This window comes from Meleagris gallopavo, chromosome 8, assembly GCF_905368555.1.
Source record: "Meleagris gallopavo chromosome 8, MGAL_WU_HG_1.1, whole genome shotgun sequence".
In the NCBI taxonomy this organism is placed as follows: domain Eukaryota; kingdom Metazoa; phylum Chordata; class Aves; order Galliformes; family Phasianidae; genus Meleagris; species Meleagris gallopavo.
In genome coordinates, this window is record NC_139411.1 from 2,147,903 (window position 1) to 2,167,974 (window position 20,072).

At 41.5% G+C, this 20,072-nt stretch overlaps 1 protein-coding gene across 4 annotated transcripts in view; it reads right to left on the reverse strand.

Moving 5' to 3' along the window:
* LOC100538632 (uncharacterized) overlaps nt 1–20,072 on the reverse strand; it is a 32,880-nt gene that overhangs the window by 6,882 nt on the left and 5,926 nt on the right. For all 4 annotated transcript variants that reach the window (XM_003207790.5, XM_010714131.4, XM_010714130.4 and 1 more), the window contains 9 exons: nt 19,246–19,588; nt 16,858–16,974; nt 15,852–16,093; nt 12,462–12,627; nt 11,080–11,176; nt 10,166–10,241; nt 9,191–9,316; nt 7,877–8,044; nt 7,512–7,569 (listed from right to left, as the gene is read on the reverse strand). In XM_003207790.5, the coding sequence (XP_003207838.2) occupies nt 7,512–7,569; nt 7,877–8,044; nt 9,191–9,316; nt 10,166–10,241; nt 11,080–11,176; nt 12,462–12,627; nt 15,852–16,093; nt 16,858–16,974; nt 19,246–19,588 (1,393 nt within the window). The remainder of the gene's footprint in view (nt 1–7,511; nt 7,570–7,876; nt 8,045–9,190; nt 9,317–10,165; nt 10,242–11,079; nt 11,177–12,461; nt 12,628–15,851; nt 16,094–16,857; nt 16,975–19,245; nt 19,589–20,072) is intronic.

A 20,072-nucleotide genomic window follows, 5' to 3' on the forward strand; every position in this document is an offset into this window, starting at 1 on the left:
TGAAAAGGACCACAATGACCAGTGTTCCAACCCCCTGCTATGTGCAGGTCGCCAATCAGCAGCCCAGGCTGCCCAGAGCCACATCCAGCCTGGCCTTGAATGCCTGCAGGGATGGGGCACCCACAGCCTCCTTGGGCAACCTGTTCCAGTGCCTCACCACCCTCTGATTTCATTCTGATTTTCTTTGCTTGCTCACTGCATCACTTCTAGTTCACTGTTACAGTTGCTCTGCCATTAAGTCAAACTAAAAACAGGTAAACTAGAACTTGATAGGTCCCTTTTCTCCTCTTTCCTCTACAGTGACAATGCTTGTCACACAACCACTGAAGACAGTAACTTCAATGCCATTTTTTTCAATTCTTCTTTGACCCTTTTAATCTCTTTTTGTACACGCTCACTTTCCTATTGCATCAGTCTAAAATCTGGGCTCTCTCACAGGTGAGGCATCAACATGAAGGTGCAGAATTAGCATCCTAGATGAATAACTCAAGCCACCTCCAGCCCTGCTGCCGTTATCACTGATGCCAGAAGTGCCACATGGAAAAAGACCTCAGAACAATGGAAACCTAGCAAGGAGGGGATGCAAGATGAGTCGCAGTGTGACAACCAGCAAGGCCAATCTACAGGGAACAGAAGCAGCACTGGTCATAGTAACTCCAAGGCAGACTGCTAGGGGCAGATGCCATGTATAATGTTCCTGTCACAGCTGTATCCTTTACAAAAGCAACAAGGCAACACATAAAATTGTCTCAACTCACATGTGTTTATGAGAACACTTCTAAATAGGAAATTTGTGAATTCATGTTTCCTGGAATGAGTTCAAAATAACAATCAATAAACCTTTAGGAGGACTATTGAATGAGAAACAGCTGTGAGCTCAGCTAATTGGGAAATTCAGTGTAAAAGATCTAACATGAAATAAACCATACCGTTTCTGTAATTTTTTGCTTCTTTTTCTGAACATAGTTCTTTTGTGTGCGTGTGTGATTCTTTGGAACAAAAAATATGCTAATTTCTTCTCCACTGAAAAAAGTGGGATTTTGTCTAACGAAAAGGACAATCATTGAGGACAGGATTAATAATGTGGGAAGAAGAGAGAACGCTATGACTTGAACAAGGATCTAAAGGATATCTTGGCACTGAAGTTCCAACTACTCATTATCCACTCCATGTTTCACATAGAATTCCTAAAGCTTTGCAACCATATCTTTAAGAGCACTGTAAATAATAATAATAATAATAAAAACAACCTCCTATCTCAGCCGTCCTGTTTGTTTTGTCCTGAGCAAATCAACTGTTGTGCTAGGAATCAATCTGAACTGGCGAGGTTTGGCTCTGATTATTCGGCAGAAGACAGTTGCTCTGCCCTGGGAGAAAACATGGGAAGAATGTTGACTGATCACGCTAATTCTTCTCCTCTTCTTATTTTCTGCTAGTGACTGAAACCAGAAAGAGTTGGAATGACTGGAGCCAGACTTCTTATAAATATTTTGGATAAATAATGTCTTTTTGTTCTGTGTATGTACAGCATCCAACAAATGGTAATGGCTATCGAAGCTGGTGTAGTCTATTGTAAATGTAAGACCACCACCAAACAACTCCAGGTATTCACCTGACCTTTTACATGTGCCTAATAAAGAAAGAGAGGACATCCGTTCACAACAGGAGCAAAAAGGTGATCACGTTATAACAGCTACAGAGCTGAGCAACAAGGAAGGCAAATACATGGAGCATGGGAATTAGCTTTTCCTGTGTGGATTATGCCAATTTACACTGGAATTTTATATTCACAAAGCTCCTTGCTCTTCACTTAACCTGGGAAGGATAATTTACATGAATGCCCAACAGGGCAATCCTCATACTCGTGGGTAGGTGTGAGAGGAATCCTCTCATTATTCTAGGGTATGTACTCACCTAGGTGCTGCTAGCTACAGGAGGTTCCCAGCCTACTGATGAGCTATGAGTAAGTGCTGCAAAATGGCCTTACTTAACCTACTGCCTGATGTTTCTTATACTGCAGGCAAGATAATCCACAACAACTAAGGAAAACCTGTCTGGACTACTATGACTTGAATTCCATTTCAAAAATGTAAGTAGTAGACATAGGCTTTTGATCCAGCAGAGCTCTTAGTGACTGCAGGACCATACTTGTGTAGGAACTTTCTTTTGTATATTAAAAAGAATAATCCAGTTCATTTTATAGATTTTTCTTCTAGCAGATTGCACTCCTGCTGAACTAAAAGAATAAAAAGGCTATTAAAGTAGAAACTTAAAACAACCATCTAGATGGATCCTTTACTGCAATTAGAGTTCTACTCTGTGGCAGGTAATGTAAAGATTGATTCCAGCCCAAGGATTTAGCTAGCCTGGCTTTTCTTACAGCAAGCCTACAAATAATGGAAGACAGAGGAGTCTTCACTGAATATTGCAGTCTTGTGTGTTTAATTTAACAATTAGAGAATTAGAAATAATTGAGGCATTGAGCCAAAGAGTGGGAAAAGGTTAAGACTGATCAATAGTTATTACTCTGCACAACACCAACCATATCTAAAAATTAAAATATAAATTAAATTGAATTAATTCTATCACAAATACAGTAAAGTTCGTAACTTTGCAGAAGGAGGAAATTTGCAAAGTTCTGTGCTGTGCAACTGAACTCCCAGTCCCTCAGGTGGGCACTCTGCCTTGTAGATTTTCCAAGATTTTCAAAATTATTGTAGATTTTCCAAGATGTTCAAAATTATTTTGGGGTGCCCATCAACTCCTGGATGCCTGATATCTGCATGTTGTGTGTGCGGAGGTAGAGTAGCCACAGCAAGACAACACTGTGGAATACAGGAAACGTGAGCAGCACTGTTGACTGTTTACATGGGTGGGTAGTGATAGAACAAGGGGGAATGGTTTTAAACTGAGAACAGGAGAGGTTTAGGTTAGACATTAGGAGGATGTTTTTCATCCAGAGGGTGGTGAGGCACTGGAACAGGTTGCCCAAGGAGGCTGTGGGTGCCCCATCCCTGGAGGCATTCAAGGCCAGGCTGGATGTGGCTCTGGGCAGCCTGGGCTGCTGGTTGGCGACCTGCACACAGCAGGGGATTGGAACCAGATGGTCATTGTGGTCCTTTTCAACCCAGGCCGTTCTGTGATTCTGTGCTGTGTCAAAATGTATGGGTTTGGTGTGTTTCTGTGCGTGGGGCAAAGATAGCTAAAGCAATTCTTTGTGTTCCTGACTTACTGACTACAACTTCATATCCCATTGCTTTAATTCTAGAAAGGATATTCACATTACTCTAAGGTGGTAGTTCTGGGCAATTCCTATAACATATCATTCATGATACACCATTCTTCATGAAAGTGTAAATTGTTTGTAGGCAAATCACTGGAGCTGCAAATGATCACTTCACTTCACTTACTTACATTGGTTTCAGTACTATAAATAAAGCAGGGCTTTACATTTCTATTAAGATAATCAAAAATTGAGTAATTTTCTGAATTATTCAGTGAACTCCTACTGGAGATCACTGCACATTGAAAAATATCTGGCAGCAACACTTCTATTTATGAAGTGATTATCAGCTGCCAGTAGCTTCTTGTTGGTGCAATGTAAGGCTTGAGAAGCTAACAGCTGGGGTGAGCAACTTGAGTCCTTACCTTTGTCATAGACTTGTGCTCAGGCCTGCCAGCACTAGCATCAACAAGTCGTCTCAGCATTGAAGAAGTCAGATAATAATCAAGCAGGTCTACTCTTGGCTTCCTCAGACTGAGTTTGTAATTTTTAAAATCGTAGTAAGATATTCTCTATTGCGTTGTGGAATGCCATTAAACAAAATGGCTGAATCCTTTTGGAAGGCCTCAGAAGACACTTATTGCCAGACTTGCCATTCCAAATGTCTCCATTTTGTAAATGGAGAACTGAAACAAGGAAGCAGTGACTTGCCCAAGGTCATGCAGGAAATGCTCTACGGCATCCTTCTCATAGCTGAATAGCAGCGTGCTCGGCTGCACTCTCTCAAAAGTCAGTAACATGGAATATGTTGGCATCTAGGGACTCCAGTCCAAAGTGCTCTACTCTGCTCTTTTACAAAATGCAGGTTGGCCTAAAGGGATTTACTGAAATTGATCTGAACAGCCCAAAATAATTAAATGACTTCTGGCCTGAGGGGAATAAACTATGCATAAAGCAGATATTACATTGCACAAACTGAGCCAGGAAATGGAGCACCACTGGGAAAATGTGTAATGTTATCATAAAGAAAAAGCAACATTTGACTTATGAATTCATATATTGTTGCAGTCAGAGGAAATGTGATGGATGTTCTTGTTATGAGTGGTCTCTTCTGAGTTATTTAAAACCAGAGCTGGGAAGAGGCCAGACAATCCCATAACTTCAAGCAGGACTGGGGGCGGAGGGAAAACTGCATTGCTCCACAGTGGCTGCTTCTCCAAGGCTGCTGGAGAACCTCACAACCTGGCAGGCTCTTGCAGCTCCATTCCAGAAGTTCTCCTGCATACATGCTGGTCACAGTGGTGAGGAGAAGACTTTCCTAGAAATGTGATGAGCTTAACGCCTTTTTTTTTTTTCAGATGAGTTGCATGAACTCAAATATGAGACACTCATTAAGCAAGTCAACTGATAATCTATAGCAGAGCCTTGCATGGTTTCATAACAAAAGTGTATCTCACCTTACCAAGTCACTTATAAATTTTGCTCATTGACTCCTAAGCTAGTGATAATATGAGATGTTAGCGCTACAAAGTGGTTTACAGGTGGAAGCATTTATTTAAACAATTATTTTCCCACACTGGATGTGAGAGACGTTACTAATAAAGACTGGTTTCACAGAGGCAAGCTGTGATTTCCTTCCAACAACTGGCTAAGCCATTAGATCTCTACTTCCAGTTAGCTGGTGATGTTGGATGACTTGATTCCTTAGCTCTCATCTGTGTTAGTGCTTCCATATTCCTGGCCATCTAAATTGCTTCAATGGTTGTAAAAGCCTACAGAATTTATTTGTGGATTTGCTGAGAGCTTCTTGCCTGTTTCAATGTTGGGACCTTAGAAGCTCTATCTGCTCAGGTAAATTAGGGTGTAGTCCTCTGCAAGAAGGACAGAAATCTAGCATAACAGACAGGGTAAGAAAATATCAAATAGGGATGGAAAGAGTCTGTATCCAAAAGAAAATCCCATGGTCTTCCCAAGAACGTGACCTGCCAATCTCATTGCTCACAGCTCTTCGTTAAGCATTGGCTGAACTCTGGTGTGACCATAAATCAGACATGGAAAGATTTGTTTCTCCTTGCTTCATATTCCTCTCCTTTTTCTTCTTCTTCTTTTTTTTTTTTTTTTTTAATATCTCTTATTTTTGCTAGTGGAATATTCCAAAAGCAAAAAAAAAAAAAAAAAAAAAAAAAAAAAAAGTAGTTTGAACACAAAGCTTCCTTTTAGAAGGTCATGCTTCAAGGTCTACTTCAAGCACGGATCCTCCCACAGCCCACAAGAGGTGAATAAACACCCACCCATCAAGGCATTTTTCCAGAAATATCTCTGACTTAGAAGCCAAGTTTCCTTCCTTTGGAAATGAAGGGATAAACCTGTAAGGATGATTACACACAGAGATGACAATCTGGACAGGATTGATTTAGTGTTTCACATAAGCCACTACACTTCTGCACTGCTCTGTCAAAAACAATCTATATCCACAGTTGAAAGTGTGTATTAAAGGTAGAGCAGATGTAACTATTAAGCCTTTCTTATTAATAGCACTAATCCAACACACAATGATTTTAGTTTCTGATCCAGATTTAATTTAAAGGCATTTAAATGCACGCTTAATGTTTTTTGTTGTTTTTGTTTTTTGATTTTTTTTATTTATGCTAACCAAAATGATTCAAAATTCTGTGTGGGTCTACTTTAGAAGCCAGTGCTCAAAAAGCATTGCTACTATAGGGCTTTGGTTCTTACAGGCAATAAAAGAAACAAGCAAAACTTCCCCTACGTGAGTTAGCTTTACTATGAAAATACGTGCATTCTTCTATTCCAGCTTAGAACAAATTCATTTAAATGGTTAAAGGTAGGTTAAATATTCTACCTTTCCCAATCACCCTTGTTTGAGTTTTCAAATAAAAACTCTGCCATTCACTAGGTCCCACCAGACAGGACAACCTGCACAGCCACGGAGCTCTATATATCTGGATGACTACTTCGTACTTCATATCTCATTACCCAATAGCCTCCCCCAGACTGGTTAAAAGCCATCACGCAAATCCAAAATCCAATTAAATTACTCAGGGACACAAGTTCCTCCCTCTAACCTTCTTGCAGAACAGCACCGTCAGACGCTTGAAGTGGAAAGTCAGTGAAAACACACCATGTTTGAAATGCAGACAAAAATACTGCAAACACTTTTCTCATTCACAGACTGTATTTACTGCAGATTCTGATAAAAGCAGAAAGGAGTCAGAGGGATTTTTCTACCCCATGCAACGTCACATGACACAAACCAGGGAGCTGGCCTATCTTAGTGGCACAACACAAAATAATGCAGATTTAGCCTCAGACACCTCAGAAAACTGGTAATAGCTTCATTGCAGTCCTTCACTATAATCATCTATTCTTTCTTTTTCTATATTCCTTTGTCAACCTACTCCTTATATCTGTAAGTGGATCTTGTTTATTCAGTTTATTCTTTACATCCATAGGTGAAAATACTGAGCAGGTTTTGACACTCAGATGAATTCATACCCAACACAGAACTCATCACGTCCTTCCTCTAGCTGGGAAATTTGATTATTTTAGACTTAAAAGTGAAATTGGAAGAATTTTCTTACCAAATAGCATTATTGAATTCCATTATGAGCCAGTTTAGCAAAGTTTCCAAACTTCCACCCATGATTTCACAAACTAAGTCAGATTAGCCTTAGTTGGCAGCATGAAACCAGTGGAACCACACCTTTGGTTGATTTGCTAAACCAGTTGAAATAAGAGATATGTCATGATGTGAACAATCCTTTTAAGGGATGACATTAATTGATAACACCTCCTCCCCATTATCATACCAAATACTCAGCAAATACTTCGTTCTGTGCTCTTTGAGGTTAAGGTACAAAACTGATGCCCTGGTTAAAAACGTGGATTCCTTAAGAGTAAGGGTGCTCTCCACGTTGCTGCATGGCAAGCTGATCTTTGGTAATTACAGCCAGACTACACAGCTGGCTCTTCCTGTTCTAGATGTGTGCTGCAGCTTGCTCATCACTTCCGGCACAAAACTATTTAAGTAATGAGGGTTTGGTTTGAGTATTTCACTGGCTGTGTTGCAATAGCAGGTAAAACAGGTCTGGTAGTATGCGTGTGTGTGCTGAGCGTTTGGTGAGGCAAGATGCTGTATAACGCAGGTGAAATTATCAATTACACTGCTCTGAAAGTCACTGTGCACACTCTATTGGACTTCTCTGGTATCTAGATACCAGCGTAAGCAAGGGGATGTCAGCACTGTGAGAGGGCCTGGTCATCTTACCTCAACACTGAAGAGCTCAGATGTCACAAATGTGCGTTCTTGTCTGATATCCAGAACTCTAGATGAAATAAGGGATAAAATAAGTGATAAATTACAGATTACAGCGAGCTTTTGTTATTATAAAATTATTTTTGTGTTTGGACAGCAACTATCTTTGCAGCTTTCTGTGTTAGGCGTTTATTCCATGCTCCAGAGGTTATTTTACATAGGAATAGAAGTGAAGAAAAAATACTTTTTCTGAAATGTAAGACAGAAAACACGGATTAATTAGTAACCTATACTCTTGCCTCCAGAGGACATTTAGAAACATGACCAAGTTTTTAATCACCTTTGTGCTCCATTTCACTTTTATCAGTCTGATTTACCTTGCTTCCTCCCGAGCCAAAACTTCCAGTAGCTTTGAAATGTCTGCTGGGCAGTCAGAAATCACCAGGGAAAATCTGCACACTCTGCTCTCAAGGGTCAGGGCACGAGCAATGCATTGCTGTAGCAAATGTAAGTCCACATTTCCACTGCATATAGCAATGGCCACTCTGAAAGAGGAGAGAAAATAGGATTCTCCATTAGCTTTTCTCTGCAAATGAGTCATAAATCACAGATAGTGAATTCCATGTCAGCTGTGCATCTGCAGGGACCACTCTTTCATAAACATATATTGCACTTCAGAGGGGCTCAGCCCTCTGTGTCATCTGTGCACAGGGTACAGGACCTTTTGGAGCTCTACTGTCTGAAACCACTTTTGTTTCACATTGTCATTGTTGATTTATTTTTGTTAGCAGTAATTAGATGAACAATTTTAGATCTATTTCAAATTTATAAACTGCAACAGTGCTTTCACTTGCAAAGGGGGCCTCAGATTCTTAACAGTTAGATGTCATGCATGGTCTATGCTTTCTGTACGCATTAATTAAATTCATCTCGAACTTGCAAAATAATGAATACAGAAATGTTTGAAGGGCAAGTGAAGAGCCACATGTTCAGTCCCTGATAACCTGCAGAGCCAGTCCTGTGCACTTTCCCTCTTATTTCAGCTGTGCTGAATTGAACTTTGTTGTCAGACCCTGTCAGCCTTTTCTGGGAAACTGCCTCAGTGGTATTTCAACATACCATGCTGTGCAATGGAAATTTTATCTTGTCTTGAGTGCACGTACATTTAAATACACTGCAGACTATACCCTGAGCTGGGGCTCAAGCTGCTTAAGTCCTAAGTGCTGAAGCCGAGATGTAGGAAAGGAGTTGTATTTAATGCTGAGCACAAGGGTAATCCCAGTGACCGTCTGGGCAGGAGTTCCTGGGGCTGGAAGGCAGGTGTCACCCAGTGACTGCAGATGACAGCCTGGCTCGCTTACTCTCACGGCAAAGACCCACTGCAAACCATTGACTTCTAGAGGTGGGATGAGAAAAGGCAACTGGTTGACAAGCCAACTGGGGCTGTGCACAACTGCCTTTTTCACCATCATTTGAGAATATAGGAAAGTGATTTGTCTGGTGTCCAGACTGACATCTGTCTTGTTCAGCACAGTCTTATGACCCACGAGTGCTATCTTCAGCGTGAAGTAGATGTCTTGGATGAGAGCATTGGCAGCTCAAGGCAGGAATGATCACTCCTCCATTTCCCATCATGACAGCACTCAGCCTCACAGCTCCCTAGGAAGCCCTCTTTGCAATAACTGCTGTACCTTTTACCCTTCAACTCAGGCAGCTTCCCAGCAACCAGTGCTGCAAGTCCAATGGCCCCTTCTGCATCAACTGTGGCTCGCTCGTACTCCAGCAATCTCAGCATTGAAATGAGGACGTCCTCCTCGCTGAGGGCCAAAAAGTGGTGTTAAAATGAAACAAAACAAAACAGATAAAACAAATAGCAACCAATAAATGAAGGCAGTACATTTATGTATCAAGGGGTTCCTTTAGCCCTGCTGAGAATATAATCATTTCGCTTCTGTGGTGTTTTAGCAAGCTGTGTTGCTGGGAATGAATGGAGAGTCTTATTATTAACTATGATTATTTTTATTATTATTATTAACAATAAATAAATAAATAAATAAATATTGTTTATACAATTAATATAAACACAAAAATAAATATAGAAATAATAATTATTAAAGGACAGGGATATATATATATATATTTTTTTTTTTTTTTACTAGACCCATTATGCTAACTATATCCCAGCAGGTAAATGCAGTCTTCAAACTTGGCATCTCAGCAAAGATTGGGAAGACTTCTGCCAAAGGCTGCTTTCAGTTGGTGTAAAATGCAACAAGAACACAGAGGGTTTGCACACAGAGGGTGGTGATGCACTGGAACAGGTTGCCCAAGGAGGCTGTGGATGCCCCATCCCTGCAGGCATTCAAGGCCAGGCTGGATGTGGCTCTGGGCAGCCTGGTCTGCTGGTTGGTGACCCTGCATATAGCAGGGGGTTGGAACCTGATGGTCATTGTGGTCCTTTTCAACCCAAGCCATTCTCTGATTCTATGAAGAACAAGTTCTACACCCAGAGCACAAGAGATTATTAGCAACAAGCTAAGAGTTTTGGCCAAAGGGGTCAGATCCATAAAATCAGGCTCACTATTTCTAGTGTCAGCAACAGCATATTTGTCATATGCAGCAATGCTCCCATAATATTATTTATTTCACTCTTTTTCTTTACCTACCTCACAGCAACAACCTTATCCACAAGCTTCCCAGTCAGCTGCAAAGAGTTGCTGCCAAAGCAAAGTCCACTCACATCTGCAAATTTTAAAATACAAAAATATGAAGCTGGCTGCTCTAGAAAAGTTTAACATATTTTAGAGTCCAGACATTGTTTTATTTCCTTGATGAGCGCAGCACATTGCTATTCTACCATCTCAGGTTGCTTGATATTTATATTTGACAGACATCCCCCAGGAAGATTTTGCCACTTGGGACCTTGTTATGAAAACCTCCTCAGTGCACAGTGAGTCCTCAATCAGAGAAGAACCACTCAGAGCAGCACTGGGTTTGCAGCCACATTAGGACAGCCAGCAAAGGAGCACAAGGACAGGCAGGACTTCCCGAGTTATGTGATTTGTTTATAAAACCCCCATTTAACCTACAGCTTCGGGGGATTTGAACATCAGGTAAACAGGATATGCTTAATTTGCTTAAGACCTGAGTGTTTCTTATGCAAATTATATGGAAGCAACTGAATTGTTTATAAACACTGTTATTCTGAAAGCAGCTTTGCTAGTCTAAATATTTAAGCACCAGATCTTTCTGGCTTTTTTATAAATTAGTCTTTTACACAAGAGCTTCCCTATTGTCTTCACTGGCTCAGACATTGTGTGTGAGCACAGCGGTCAGATAAATACCCTCATATTTGTGAAGTGTTCCCCAAACATTTCGGGTACTGCAAAAAAGAAAGAGTACTGCACCTCAGAGAGGTACATCAGAAACTGCTTTTACAGCATGAACTGAATTCTGACTCTTCAGAAAAGGTTTTATTTAATTATATTTAAACTGATTCCGTTGGAATAGACCACGATGAGGTCGGTGAAATCAATTATAGCCTTTATTTCACATCCAAAAGAAGAACGCGTTTTCTCACCTCCATAAAAGTGATGGTTGTTGCAAGCCTGGTCTTCAGCTGGGTGGCCAGCCTTCAGGGACTGCTGCAATACAGGAAAGCTTTCAGATTCGACCCCCTGGGGAAGGCAAACAAGAGCATTTTTTAGTGTTCAAGTTATGACAGAAGTCAGCTCAAAAAAATCTACACCACATTTCTTCTTAGAATCAGCACTAATGCAATTTGAAATTCACTCATATTCTAAATGTACATTCACTTTTCTATGTAGTTTAAATTTAAGAAGGGATGGGGAACATTTTTAGAACAAATTTCCATAGAAATTTCAGAGTGAATTGAAAATGAGTACAAAATGCAAAAAGCTTTTCATCTTCCTAAGCGTATCGTTTTTCAGTAAGTACAAAAGATGCTGATGATGATAATGTGAAAACCAATCTCGTTGCCATGTATGGCAACAAGATGCATGGATACTGAGAAGTAAAGGTGAGTGTGGCGTGGAATTGGTTTCGGTACTTTAAGAAATCCTTCACAGAAAATGTTGACTGAAAAATAAATATTGATTGAACATGTTATTTCACAGCTGTGAAATATCCATTTCGTGATTAGTATAAAGCTCCTCAATTTTTTTATCCTACCTTTTAATCTCATTCCTCATCACTTTTGAAACAGGAGAGCTATGTTTGAAAAGAATATATTGATAAGCCTTGTAATTAAATTAATTACTGTCACCTTCCACAAATGGAGATTCCATTAATCTTCAATACCAAATACATCCATAAATTACTAGCAGCAGAACTTCCTAGACTTAAGTCCACAGCACTATCATAATCAGGACAGCAGTGCTACATTATGGATCTTTAGAATCACAGAATGGCCTGGGTTGAAAAGGACCACCGTGGCCATCTGCTTCCAACCCCCTACTATATGCAGGGTCGCCAACCAGCAGCCCAGGCTGCCCAGAGCCACATCCAGCCTGGCCTTGAATGCCTGCAGGGATGGGGCATCCACAGCCTCCTTGGGCAACCTGTTCCAGTGCCTTACCACCCTATGAGTGAAAAATGTCCTCCTAAAAGTGAAAAACTTTCTCCTTTACATCCCTCTTGAGCACTTTGAACTGTGGTATCCTAAGGGTCCAACTTTTCCAGTAAGAGATCAATCCAAAACACAGAACTGGATTCCATGTGCTTTGAAAGAACCTTCTGAAATACTTTAAATCCAGCCAGAAGGCAGGTGGCTGCAAGGCACTCAGGCCCATCTTGCAAGGAAAGGCCATGGCCACAGGGAGTACCCATCCCCAGCACAGGTAGTCCATGCCAGCAGATCACTATATTCCAGTGCCTTTGGAAATAAAAATCTGTGGCAAAAGCTATCAAAATGCAACTCTTGCTAGGTGACAGCAAACTTACAATGACAGAAATACGTGGGTTGAGGTGTTTTAGTGCAGCAGCCGAGCCCGCCAGCAAACCACAGTGGCCTCCTGCAGGGAAAATGACTGCGTCCAGCTTGGGCACCTGCTCGTACATCTCCAGCCCCATGGTGCCCAGGCCTGACAGGTACACAGCACTGTCCTCCCTGTGGGAAGGAAAGGCACAGATCAGCAGGGCTGTATGAAAAGCATACTAATAAATGCACAATGAAACCAGGAGTTGATGTAGTTGTAACATGCTTTGTGAAGAGTGATGTTCTCTACCAGGTGAATATGTTGCGTCATTGACAAACAGGGAGGAGCAAAATCAAAATGTGAGGGGAAAAAAAAAAAATTATGACAAAGGAAAACCCTACGAAAAACAGGCACAAGTGCTGTAGGTATAGCCAGGTCAGCAAGTGCTTCAAGTCACCTGAATCTCTGCATCTGGGCCTAATAGGGGTGCTAGTTATCACATAGGAGTGGGTCCTACAATTAAAGCAGTAAACAGCAATCAGTGAGAATGTGAAGCACAGTCTGGCCCTGGGTAGGCCTTCCAAATAGCATTTAGGCTGAAGAGCCCATCTCTCTGTTGTTATCAATAGCAGGGATTTACAGAGCTGGTAAAGAGATAAGTCATTTTTCTATTGTCATCATTTCCTTGGGTGATTTTATTTGCACTGTGATTGATAACCTGCTCTTTCAGTATCGTATTGAAGGAAAGGCAATGAAGAAGAGCAGATTATTTTTAAGATTGTATATTCAAACATGTATTTATGAGTGACAGCTAGAAATCTGGCCCTTTGCCATCTGAAACACGTAACGTATCAATAATCAAAATGGGCTGCCAGGCTGCAGGTTGACAATGAAATTCTGACTTGGCAGTTAGCAGGCTCTGGTCCCTTGTTCTCCAGATGAAGGGCTCCAAAGCTACCTGCTGCCCTCCTTAGAGAGGCAGACTACCCAAATCAGAAGGGAGCTAGGAGATCTGATTGGTATTTGGATAAGGAATCACATGAGAAAAAATGGGACTCCTAAGGAAGGAAGGTGCGTAATTCATTGTAGCAGCCTAATATCTCACAAATCAACCATTCTCACATCGTCCCCAAAGGCACTCTGTGATTTATTGGCAATCTTTGGATTATGTTTATAATAAGGTCCTGACTGAGCACCCATAGAAACTGGAAATCCTGTGTTACCTGAGCAGCAATTACGTAGACTTCATGACCAAATTCCATCTTGGAACATCACATTTCCTTCCTGGAATTTTACAGGAAGTTACAACTGGATGAAAAATTCCCTCTCCTAATTCAACAGCTGCATGCTCATTTTCATAACACTGCATTTTAATTGCACTCAAGAAATGGGACGTACTGACACACCCAACTACAGGACATTACGTGCACAGGTGAGACTTAAGAGAGGCATGTAATGCCTACTTCAGAAAGAAAAGAAGGAATTGCTGGTTAAGGAGATCAAAGAATCCACAGAGGCACTTTTCTCTATCCCAGCAGTATTGCAACAAGCCTGATCAATAAATACATTTCATCTCTTGGATCTCATCTGCCTACCCTAGAGGAGGATAGGGTCCTGGATGGTTGCAGTTGTTTTCAGTATTCACTTCTTACTTACATTTTTTTTCTCTCCTATATTCAGTGAGCAATAAATAAAGAAAACAAACCCGCCAGCTTGCATTGTGTGGGAATGCTTTTAGTATGTGGAAAATCATTACTGTGATATTTTAGGTATCAAAGGATAGTGTTGCTGGGGATTCTAGGCAAACTAGAATTAAAATAAAATAAAATTCCATTTCAGAAGTTCCTTTCTAAGGCTACTTGAAATAGAATAAATCAGTGTTTTGACATTATCAATGATAATGTCATTTAGAACTCATCAATGCCAGATGATTTACACATACTGTCCCTGGAGCTTCATGTGCCCAGAAAATATTGCCCTTACATAACACAAATAATTATTTGGGTAGGAGGTGAAGATTAAACATGAAATTACAATACAACAAGTATTTATTATGTGCAAATGCAATAGCTGATGCAAGCCAGCTGGGAGTGAATGCACTGATTGAAAAACATCTGTCAGGAATTTGGAAATCACAAGCTTATGGAAAGATGTGGTTTCTCAAAAAGAACATGACTGGTTTTAAAATTCAGTGGAGTCTGGGGTACCTTCCTTGCAAGTCTCAGTCTGAAGAAGGGCTGAGCCCATGGCAACAGCTGGTGCACACCAACCAGCCCTGTGGCCTCCAGCTGCTAGCAGAGGTCACTGTGCAGCTGCAGAGTACAGTTTTTAATACTGCTTCCCCAGTGAACCAGTTAGGAAAGAATTAAGGACTCTTTACATCTTGTTCATTCTGGAATCGTCTTTCCGAGCAATATCACTCATGATCACTGTGTTTGTGGCAGTAGGGCTAACAGCCCAAGGGAGCAGGCTCTCGCTGCAGCAGGAGCTGTATGAACTCACAGTGGTGGATAAAGCCTTGCAGCCTACACAGAGGCAGCAATGGCCTGGGTGTGAGACTGCAGCTCAGTGCATCAGAGGGAGCTGTATTGTGATAGTGATCCACCCCTCTGCCCTTTCAGTGATCTCACTTCAAAAAAGCTTAGAAGAAAGAAAACTGAAGGCAAAGGCAGAAGAGATTGCAAAGAGAAAAGGAAGAAAAGGGACACTGAACCAGTTCTAAATAATTCTACCTCTTGTTCTAATTGCATTTTTATTAGACCTGGCTTATTCCATGACCTCAAATAGCTCACAAACTCCTTTTTATAATTAACTACTTCAACTTATAGTCATCCTTAGCTACTTTAAATACATATGTGAAGTAGCCTCCTAACGAGCTTCTTTCAAGGAAAAAACAAATTTGTCAAGTCACACAAGATATTCTGCAGCATTAATCTCTTGCTCTACCCTACACTTCCAAACCTTTTGTGTTTAAGGTTAACTTTAACCCACCTTACTCCTGAGAGAGACACCAAAAACAGATGCGAGCCTCAGTGCATACTGACATGTTTCATAAAGATTTAACATACACCTGTAATTTTGTATAAATATAAATATAAACACGCACACACACACACACATGCACATACACACAGACTAGATTTATCTATATATTCATCCCATGAAGTTCCTGATCAGGAAGTTTCCTTAACCTTGGGAAAATGGAAGGCACCTCATTTTGGTTTCCATTCCAAAGTGTTACAGAAAGATTTACTGTTTGCACCTTAGAAAATAAAATTGTCTCTACCTCAATTATAGGAGCCTCCCCTAGGGCTGATGATATACGAGCAAATGTTAAGTTACTGACAACTAATCAAACCACTTGTTTTTATCTAATGTGCTATGGTCTTTCTAAACAATCTGACTTCCAACTTACTCTTCCAGGTAAAGATAACCATTTTCCTGTGCCAGCCTTCTTGCATGCATCTGGGAGTCCTTAGCTGTAGTGCCATAGGATATAACCATGGCACCGTACTCACGGCACATTTTCACTCTGGCAGGGGAAGTGCTGGTTGACATGATGACGAACACTGGGATACGAAGCTCTGAGGCATGGTAAGCAACAGCCATGGAAAAGTTCCCATCTGAAGCCACAATCACTCCCTTCCTTTGCTGATCCTAAAAACAAAGAAAGGTTTAATGCACATTATGCAGTGTCACAAACTTGTCTCATATAATTCTTGATCAGCCTAGTGGTCTGACGTTTTTCTATTAGGAAGCTCTCTTTTCCTCTGCTGTCTAATAATCCTATGGTATTATGAAACAGTACACACATCTGAGGTGATTTTAAGACACAGAACTGAAACAGCATAAGATCAGTCCCTGTTCCTGGGTTGAGATCCTTCACATCATCCATTGTCACTTGATTTCATCATCACTTCAAATTTGGTGGTTTCAGTGTATCAGAACACGAACACATATAAGCAATCCCATCCAAACATCACAGGAAAACAGAAGGTTACACTTTGCCAATTATTCTTTAAAACATTTTAAGCACTTCACCAGTGGATTGGCCATGCATAAGTAAGACATGTTACACTGAGGTATTTTTCACTCATAGGGTAGTGAGGCACTGGAACAGATTGCCCAAGGAGGTTGTGGATGCCCCATCCCTGCAGGCATTCAAGGCCAGGCTGGATGTGGCTCTGGGCAGCCTGGGCTACTGGTTGGCGACCTGCACATAGCAGGGGGTTGGAACCAGATGGTCATTGTGGTCCTTTTCAACCCAGGCCATTCTGTGATTCTGTGATTTGCAGACCTATCTACGTTGTTTAACACAGTGGTTCAAAAGTCAAGAAGCACCACAGGTAAAGTCTAATTGTGTTTGATTGCTGTGAAACAGAACAAATCTATTTATTTTTATACTTGACACTTTGTTATACCTGAGGCAGTGATGTCAGAAGATAAAGCACACCTCGCTCCTTCACAGATCCCGTGTACTGGAGGAACTCTTTCTTTAGGTAGATGTCAACTCCGTACAGCTTGGATAGCCTGGAGTACTGGACAACAGAAACATGATTATTGTGGTGATGGACCTAAAATTAAGAAAAACCTTGCATGCCCCGTTCAGGCAGGCATATGAATGCTGAGCAGGATCTCCAAAAAGTACATTTACAAAATCCTGTGCTAGGAGCTCCCGCTTGCTGCTCCCTGTGAAAATCAGGCTGCTGAACTGAAGGAAATCGCTTTGGAAACTAAGAGGATTGCAGTTCCTAACCTAAACACCCTAAATTAAAGAGACTGCTTAAACAAAACAGGAGAGCACTGGACATGAAATGCTGCTTTACTGGACCTTCGCATACCTCACCAGTTCTACTTGTTCTGTTTTTTAGAGCATCGTGGATTCTACAGTAAGGAGAAAGGATTTGAGAAGATGAATCCTGTGACTTAGTGCAATTGCTGCCTCCTACATTTAAAATTCACATTAGTCATAGAAGTGGTATACTTCAGATATGTCTTTTTTTTAAGTGTTGATAGTCAACATTTTAACTCTTCAAGTTATCTTTTTCTGCTTTTTTTATGTGGCATAAATACAACAACTCCATTCTAGCAATGGAGGTGTCCATCTATACTCACTGGTAGCGACCCAGTCTGTAACCTTTTAAGACTCCTTGTCCCACCCTCTAACTTTTCCCTTTTGTAACCTTGCCCTTATCTAGGGATACCAAGTCTGAGGATACCAAGTCAGCACAGTACAGCCTCTGCTTGGCATCCATAAAGCCAACACAAAAGTTCCTACGTCAGGCCCCAAATCCATGTCCAATTCAATTCTCAGTCCTTGCTTCCCTTTACTTAGTACCTCTGTAACATCTATCGTGATCACGCATCATGCTATGTCTCAGCTTCAGGCAGACTGCTGACTGAGGGAGGATGCTTCGCTCATGGTACTGCTTGGAGTTTAGGAACCAGGATGCAGTGTTTGTCTGTTCAGTTAATCGAGTGAGTTTTAGTCAAACTTGCTTCTTTATGCAGATGAGAGCTCTGAAAGCGGCTCTTACCTCCCACTCGGGAGTTCTATTTAAGCAATTTAAGTTAAGGGGCAGAGCTGCCTGAGAGCAACTGTGAATAGGCCCAAGAGAACTTCACTGCCTGTGAGTAGGAGAACTGTCAATGTATGAGGAGCTCCACATCACACAGATGCCTCTGCAGGGACAGAAGATGGGCTCCATGGTTCACACTCCTTTTCTCACACTGTGTGTAGAGCAGGAGCCATGCTTAGGGAGCAATTAGGCGGCCTGGGAGTTAGAACTGAGGTACAGATCCCAGTACTTGTGAGCTATTGGTTGGACCCATCCAAGCAGGGGGTGCAAATGAGTCCTGCAGTGAGCACGTGGCCAAAACTACCCTTATTCTGGGAACAGAGCCAAACAAAAAACAACAAAAAAAAACCTACTGTTGCCTCTGGATCAGGCAACATCAGTGCTGTGCACTGCAGACCCAACTGACCTACACCCACAAACTGCCAGACCCAGATAGGGGCTCACACATCACGCTCCCTTTTCCATGCAGGACAGAAAGACAACTGACAGCTGGTGAGGCCAGTGGTGTGCCCAGGAAGACATCCCTGCAGAGTGACTTGGGGATGCTCTCTCAGCTGCCACTTAGCAAAGACTCTCCTTTCCCACAGCAGGAAAAAAAGGAGATCAGCCAAACAGTGCCTACAGCCGCCTTCCTGAAGAGCTCCCAGCAGCAGAAAGACGTCTTGAATCCAATAGCTGAAGTCACTGCCCTCTCTTACGCTTGAACAAATGCTTCTGCATCTACAATGAGAGCATTCCCATGTGTGTGTTTTTCAATGCCCTTGTTTTGTTGAAGAGGCACATGGCAGAACCACCTGGTCACAGAACAAAGCCAGCCCTCCCAGGCTTGCCAGGCCAGGAAGCAATATCTGATCCTTCACCCTTCCCAGATGCGAGCTGGTTCCAAAATAGACCCTCTCACACGACTCCTTACCCTGACACTAACATGGGGACTCCCTGTAGCAAGAGTTTCTCACCAGGAGCATAATACCACGTTGCATTAAGTCTGTGCCTAATGTGGTTTATCCTTTGTTTACAGGTTACTGCAATCTTCAAGGATTACCCTTTGCAGTTAGCACTAACAGGTAAGTAGAAGATGGTTACTGACAGTTCACAATAACTAATATGAACTCAAGTCATCTCACACAAATCTATCTGCTACAGCGAACGCTCTTCATTCGTTTCTGACCAACTTCTATTAAAAAAATAGAAGCGCTATTAAGAGAATTTAAAGCCATAAGAATCCCCTACCATGCAAGGGGTTTTCTGAACACCGGACTGGATTTTGAAAGCTGCTGCACTAATGTCTTCAAATCGTATCAGTTTGTTGTGGCTGGACAGGCTGGTCCTGCTGCTTGACTGAGGGACGAGGGAAAGGGCATCCCCAAGTAACTCCTCATTACGGCTGACTATCTTCATTTCCCACGTCTTCACATCCCCGTTGAGGTAATCCTCCTCAACGAAATCTTTCAGTCTTTCGGGGTTGATTGGGGGTGGCCTCTGCCCAATGTGTCCATTTCTTATTGGCCCAGCCTTACAAAGGCGAAGATCACGAAGTGCTGGAGCATCTTGTTTCTTTATTTTACTGTCATCCCTGGAAACAAATAGGAAAGCTTAGATGATTAAAGGCTTGAATTTAGCATTTAAATTACTCTTAAATCAATTGCACATCTCAGTTGCTCTTTGCAAGCTTAAGATGAAATTATTAACATCCTCTTAACTATCTTGTAGATGGATTGAAAGCTACTGTGACCAGTCAGTTTTCACTAAAGGCACAGGTGACTTGACATGCAGACAAATTGTGTCATAGCCAATTAAATAGGAAAAATATCATGCACGCTGTCTAGGCAGGCAGAAAATACTTGGTCTTTGGGAAAGAGCTAATAGCATACCTGGCCTGTGGATATAACTGTGCAGATAGTGTAAGTTTCTCTACCTAAAGTAGAAGGAGAAGAATCTCTTGGAAGAGATTATTTTCTAAAAAATAAGCATGGTAAGTTATGTCAGAGTTATACCATAGGCCATAGACAAAAAACATTTACCAGTTTTGCAAAGTAATTTCAATTTAAGCTATGCAG